Genomic DNA, 6,788 nt, shown 5'->3' with positions numbered 1-6,788 from the left:
TAAATGTAAAAAAATGTAAGATTGTATTTAACATAATTCAATAGAGATTTGGGTCATCATTATGGAAGGTAATGAAATCCAAGTAGTGAATGTTATCAAGTCCAACAGATGGAATTTGAGTGGATATGAACAACTTGTGGAAAACACGCTAACGATGCTTACCTCGTTACACAGTTGTCAAATTGGCCACGTTAAAAGAGATGTAAATTATGTTACTCATGGGCTAGCCAAAGTATCAGTTAAACAAGTCATAGATCATGTTTAAATGGAATAAATTCCTAATTGTATATGTAATATTGTTTTGTTAGAACAACATGAATAAAATCATAATTTTCTTTTAAAAAAAAAATAGAAGTTATAGTATATTAACTATTTATAACGTAAGTAACTATACAACTACATGTTAATAATTAATGTGTTAATGTATATTAACTATACTACCATCTAGTTAGTTAATACACTAACATATTAAATAGTTAATATTACTTATCTAATAAGTAACTTTGCATTACTTCCCTTGTGGGGACATGTAAAAAAAAAAAATGGTAACTTTGCATTAACATTTTAGTGTATAGAAGATTTAGTGATTTTTTCTCTTACCATTATAAATGGTTATAATTTGACTCTTTATATGTTATATATGTTAATTAGATTACAACTTTTTGTTGGTTTGAAATTTAATAGCTTGTGAACTTATTTTCTACGAGAGTAATATTATTTAGTAGCTAGATTATTACATGATTGGTATACAACTGGAATGATGTATAAGTGAAAACCATCCATTTGTTTTTTTTAATAAGTATTGATAAATAGTTGATTTTCAATTTTTCATTGTCACATTATTAAATTGTATAACAATCTAATAATAACATTACTCATTTTTCGAAACACAAAATACCCTTTATGCGTTTGTAGAGCAGAAGAAAAAAGTGTGAGAAACTCGGGGTGGTTTACTTGATTAGAGTTAGAATTTTCTTCTTCATTTTTTTTCTTTTGTTTTAGCAAATGAGGGACAATGGATCAAGATGGTTAATAATGGATCAAGATTCCTTAGAATTTTTAGGACATTCTATTAGTATATTTCTTTAAATCTTAACTATTAGTTTAAAATTTAATAGTAGGGATTTTGCCATAATAATGGTTATCACCGCGTATCGGATTTATCGATCTTTTAGAATTAATATTTATTGAACCGTTCAATTTTAAATAAAATGATTGAGATTTGAGAGGAAGTGGTACTCACTCTAGGTTTTAAATCATTGAAGTATAAAAAATCAAAAGCATTAACACGGAAGCGTCTGGGTGGTGTAGTCGGTTATCACGCTAGTCTCACACACTAGAGGTCCCCGGTTCGAACCCGGGCTCAGACATGCTAGCTTTTTGGTCAAATTCCTCTTAACTTTTCCAGACGAACCTTCGTTGGCTCAAAACCTCCCAAAACCATTTCCTTCCATCAACGCTTCCTCATTATCTCCCTCCCCAAATCGCTCCATCCTATCTCAGACGATCACCCACCTCCAACCTCGATTCCTTCTCGCTCTCGCTTCGCAACTCGTTATTTTTTTTTCTTTTCGTCCCCGTATTTTTAAGGTTGTCTTTCTAGGGTTTCGTAGCAGAATCCGAGAGAGCTATGGATTGGGGCAACGTGACAGCGGAGGATCTGATTGACGCCCTGCGCGAGGTCGACTGGTCGTCGCCGCCGCGCCCTCTCTCCGAATTCTTCTCCAGGTTCACCGTCCCCAGATCGTACGCCAAGTGGAATAGCCGCCTCAAATGCAATCTCTACTAGTACGATTTCCTTCTGACTTATTTTCATGCTTCTTTAGCTCGATTATGTGGTTGTTTAGTCTCTTTTTCTTTCTTGCTTGAATTACCGAGTTCTGCTTGAATTTTGCATTTTCTTGTGAATTAAATCGGCTTGGATCTAAATCGGCAAGTTCTTTTGTTGCTGAGAACCGATGAGTAAGAATTGAAATATTTATCAATATCCATCCTACTTGTTTCCCTATATTTGGGTTCCTGAAAATGAATACCTAACTGAATTAGGGAAAGTAATTGCATAACGCTGATTTAGTATCCTGGAAAGTGAAAAGCGACTCGTCTAGCTCTTTGTTGGTATGTTAGGCTCATTTGGGTGGGGGGTTTTGGTTTTGTTGGGTTACCAATAATGTGATTGCTCGTATTTGTTTTACTAATCTGTTATCGTCATCTGAAATATTTGCTTGCAGCTACCGGACCAACTACTTCATTATGATCACTTTCATTCTTGGTAAGTGAACAAGAGGGCTCTAATGCTCCATTTCCTTTGTTATAAATATGTCAAATGTGTTTGTTTTTATATTTTCATTATGAATGTAGGATTGGGTTTTCTCCGGAGGCCACTCTCTCTTGTAGCTGCGTTTCTGACGGCACTTAGCATTGCTTTCCTCAATGACAGGTAAGCCATTGTATGTACGTGTGTGCACGTGCTTGTCTATTTGTTATGTACTTCTGTTATGTGTTTGTGTTTACAGGGAATACGGTTTACTTAGTTGGAATTTTGATCATTAAAAATAGTTCTAAGAGTTTTTTTTTGGAGGGGATATCAATATATATTTTACTATTTAAGGCCTATGTTTTATATTCTCATTATCCGAGGGTATTGGTGGTGAAATTCATTTAATATTTTGAATATTTAGTTCATGGTAACTTAAGTTAGGATTTTACTGGTGTAGGTTAGAGCAAGTTAGTGAGGCTTGATGATTTATGGCTTTTTCCTTGCCCAAATAGAGTCCAGGGCAGTCAATTTGTCCTTTTAGGAGGCTAAGTCATGAAAAGTGAGTATGTTATACGTCACTCATTGATCTGAATTAGTTATGGGAGTATACTTTATGCTTATGTATACATAATAAATCGAAAAGTTTCTTCCTATGGTTTTATAATGGTCAATGACTCAATATTACAACCACACACATGAACATACACAAGCATGCACATACAGTTTTTGATAAGTAGGCTTAGAGTTGTACTTGTGTTTTAGATTGGGTAACTGTCCACTCATAATTGGAACATGGTGGTGGTGGTGGTGGAAGTGTTTGTCATGGTTTATGGTTCAGTAATGGGGTAATGCTACGGGTGATGTCATGGAGAAAGCTAGACAGGTGGTGCATGACCTTGTTGACCTCTGTTCACATGAGTAACAACTTTTTTTTTTTTCTCCGTCTGATTTCTCGAAAAGCAGAAAGATGTGGATAGGGAAAAACTGACTGGGACTTTCAGAAAGCAATTATTAAGTATTCATTTTTGTAGAGTTCCTATATAAGTACTTTTGACAAGTGGGAAGAAATCGGCATGACATATATGCCCATGTTACCAATCCAGTGGAAATTTTTTGTTGTGTCTGCTTATGCATATATGGGGTAGAGTATTGAAGATATAAAAAATCTTAGTAATAAATTATGGAAATTCATTAGTTTAAGTTGCACAGTATGTACTTCAGAATATCCCATGTGAAATTAGCTTGAGTTGGTTGCGTCCGTTGTCAACGGGACTCTTGACTGTCCCTAACCTATATTTTCTATTGTTTGTTTTCTGCCATTTGCTCTTTCTGTCTCTCTTTTCCTGTGGGTGGGGATTGGGCAGCGGCTTAAATCTGTTGCCAGTGATTCTGTGGGATTCGCTGCTATCTTTTGACTAGAAGAGAGGTCTACTCCTATGCATAAAATGATTCAAAATGCAGGGATGGGGTGAGACTGTATTATTGTTTGTTTCTTTATATTGGCTGCAGTGATAGTAAACATAAAAGGGCCATCTAGGAAGCGAAAAAAAGTCATACCAGGCATCTTTTCTCTTTATACAGTGATACTGGTATGCAATAATATAATTCCTTATCAGTAACCATCATGTTAGTTTCTCATCTGTTGTCGCTAAGGATTATAGCTACAGCTTTGCAGGTACTTTTAATGAGAAGGTAACAAGAACAGTGAGGCAATTCTCTCCTCACTTAGCTGCAAAGATGAGGCCTCCTCTTACGTAAGTGTCTTTGCTTATTATGTGCCTGCAAGTTGTCCTGTGATGTCTATCGATGTACTTTTTTCCTAGTTAGACGTTTCTCTTGTATACTTCTTGTGTATATTCGTTGCGCTTTGCACTTTTAATGATATTTTGATTACTTATAAAAAAAAAATTGTTTTGTTATTGCCAGGCCTGTTATTCGTGGACGTCCATCAGCTAAAAGAGCAATATATATTTGCGGCCAGCCTCGTTGGGTGTTTGTTTTTATATTCTCTGCTGGTATTTGAATTCTGAAAGCAATGTTTTCTTTTCTGCATATGCTGAGAGTCGAGAAACCATCACTTAATGACTTTTATTAGTTATTTAAATGCTTACCCAATGTCCTTTTTGTCTTTTTGTAGGGAGTTTCGTCCTTTGGTTTATTTCTTCTGGTCTCTTAACTGTCCTATGGGCTCTTGCCATTGGACTTCTTGGTATGTAATGTGCTGTAAATCTCTCGTGTTTTTCCTTAGCATTTTGTATATTTTGAGTTAATTCTCTCTTGCTCTCTCTCTCAGCCACTATCCTGCATGCAAGTCTTAGAACGCCTAATTTGAAAGCACGCTTGAACACATTCCGTGAAGAATTTCGTTCGGTTTGGCGCAATTATAGTGAGCTGTAGCTTACATGGAGTTTGCAGGACGCGAGTAAATATTTTTATGAGCTTTACATGTTTCAATTTCTACCATTTACTGTGTTTTCATATAATGAGGTAGCGCTTTGTAAGTTTTTGTTATGCCTCTATGGTTTTCAGATATGGCTGTCATGAAATTCAATATTTGGATTTATTTGTAATCTAAAATAATTTCTCCATTTACAAGTTATTTAGGAATCGGCATATAGCATAAAAGATGTTAGGGCCCATTAGTGTCTGAGGCACTAATCTATTGCAATCTCATAAGTAAAACCAGGGGTTGAATTTTGTATTACTACTGATAAGATTTTCTCTATCTTTAATATTGAAAAAATTAGTCTTGGTTTAAAAATTTTTTTAGGCATTAATTTTCCTCTGTTGTTGCGGTTAAGTCCTAAAAAGTTGCATTGCAATTTCCCTCTTTTACTAGTGTAGCACATATACTAATGCACAATTTTGGGTGTGCTCTTCTTTTCTTGGGGGAAAGAAAGGGATGGGTGATTGTGTTTTTGGTTTGGTTTGATTGTGCATGCATGATTTTATGAGTGTGCACGTGCACAAGTGCTGGTGTTTTCTTCTTTCCTAAAGAATGGTCACTTTAAGCAGTCAAAGATGATTTAACCCTTGGTTAAAAAACATGACTTAATCCTGATGTAAAGCTAAATTAATCTTGAGTAATCTCAGCATCGATTTCAGATCCCACCAGCCACAGAAAATTGAGAGCTAAAGAGACTGGCACCTGTAAGCAAGCAATCACCCAACAAAAGGGGAAAAGGAAAAAAGGAAACAGGAGTTGTATGATTCTACTAGTGCCTTTAAGAGCACATGATGAAATTTATAGTTAAATATGGATCCCTACGTCATTACATTCCGTTTAGGATTAGGAATAGGCGTAAGTGTAACCAGACCTTTTTTACATCTCTCTCGTTATTTGGGACCTATTCATCTCTTTGAGAAAATATTGGGATTTGGTGCTTAGATGGATATGGAAATGATTTCAGACTAGGAGTGTTAAGTCTGCTTTTGCTAAATTTGATTAAACAAACAGAGTTTCTGGTCTGTCTTAGTTCCTAGCTATATGCAAGACCCTCTGAGGTGTGAAATTGAGTGGGATTATCTCCCTTTTAGACATTGTCTTACGGCTGATTTGATAAGACATCAATTGTCTTTGCTTTGCAATATCTGCCTTATCGTGATTGTGACACAATATTGGTTGTGGGATGGAGTGAACGAACACAATTCCAACATAAGTTTATGCTTATGGTTCCATATTTTTTTTCCCATCTGTTATACTTTTTTTTTTTTTTTTTTTTTCTTCCTTACATTCCAATCTTCTACTGATTAAATTGGTCATCCGTAAACATTTGGCCGTAACGTTTTTTGGCGTTTTTGTCATAAAATTTGGGTTTTCACACATTCTTTGCTGTTCTTTTCAGGGATTGTTCACTGAAGCTCATACAACAGGTGGTCATTCTTAATATGGGATTAACTGATGCTACGTTTGGTAGAAAATAATTTCTTTTGGTTGGACTGGAATTTCAGAGGTGAAAGCTGCTATTCTACGCAGATCACCAAGTTGTAAATCAAGAGCTCTTATCTCTGTAAAGCAAAAACTGTTTCCATTTGTTTTATCCATATGTAGAAGAAACCTTGGAGCATTTATATCCAGTAAGCACAAATGTTCTCATTGTATCTGGGCAAGCTTTAAATGCCCATTCTAGTTGTCATAGACTTCTACATTGCTTAATAGAAGTTGTTGAATTGCCTGTATGGGTAGTATTTGAGGTTGTACTTGGCAGGAATATACGTTTGGTGAGATTGAAATGGAAAGGCTGTAAACAGAAGAGAGCCTTTTTTAACATAACCTGGTTTCCGCCTTCATTGAAGATGAATTCATTCATCTTCAAGTGGAGTCCAGATAGAATTGGGTTGATGGAAAGAGAGATATTTCATAGAGAGAATAACTTCTATAGGCATTTGATACAAACTAAGTCATTTGTACCCTTCAATGAGAGAATGACACATCAGCGTGATCACTAAACATAATAAACTCAAAAATGCTAAATTTTTCGTAACTAATCATCAAAAACACCCTTTTGTCAGCCCCGTTTGCTTTACTAGA

At 35.4% G+C, this 6,788-nt stretch overlaps 1 protein-coding gene and 1 non-coding gene across 2 annotated transcripts; both read left to right on the top strand.

Annotated features, from left to right (window-relative positions):
* Positions 1-1,296: 1,296 nt before the first annotated feature.
* On the top strand, positions 1,297-1,370 carry TRNAV-CAC (transfer RNA valine (anticodon CAC)). The gene has a single exon. It is a non-coding gene; the product is annotated as a tRNA-Val (tRNA).
* Positions 1,368-6,445, top strand: LOC132161658 (PRA1 family protein A1-like). Its single transcript, XM_059571820.1, has 8 exons — positions 1,368-1,788; positions 2,229-2,269; positions 2,359-2,437; positions 3,925-4,011; positions 4,184-4,272; positions 4,395-4,466; positions 4,551-4,679; positions 6,103-6,445. Exons 1-7 carry the CDS (start codon positions 1,631-1,633, stop codon positions 4,652-4,654), a joined length of 630 nt encoding a protein of 209 aa, XP_059427803.1. The 5' UTR covers positions 1,368-1,630; the 3' UTR covers positions 4,655-4,679; positions 6,103-6,445.
* Positions 6,446-6,788: the final 343 nt, after the last annotated feature.

Source organism: Corylus avellana, chromosome ca9 (genome assembly GCF_901000735.1).
Source record: "Corylus avellana chromosome ca9, CavTom2PMs-1.0".
NCBI lineage: Eukaryota > Viridiplantae > Streptophyta > Magnoliopsida > Fagales > Betulaceae > Corylus > Corylus avellana.
This window is presented reverse-complemented; position numbering and strand designations above follow the sequence as displayed.

Bases quoted from the DNA above. Each gene is read 5' to 3' on its own strand.
- LOC132161658 (XM_059571820.1), top strand. From the start codon at position 1,631: ATGGATTGGGGCAACGTGACAGCGGAGGATCTGATTGACGCCCTGCGC. The intron at 4,012-4,183 runs GTAAGTGTCTTT...TGTTATTGCCAG, and splicing joins AAGATGAGGCCTCCTCTTAC to GCCTGTTATTCGTGGACGTC. The intron at 4,467-4,550 runs GTATGTAATGTG...TCTCTCTCTCAG, and splicing joins TCTTGCCATTGGACTTCTTG to CCACTATCCTGCATGCAAGT.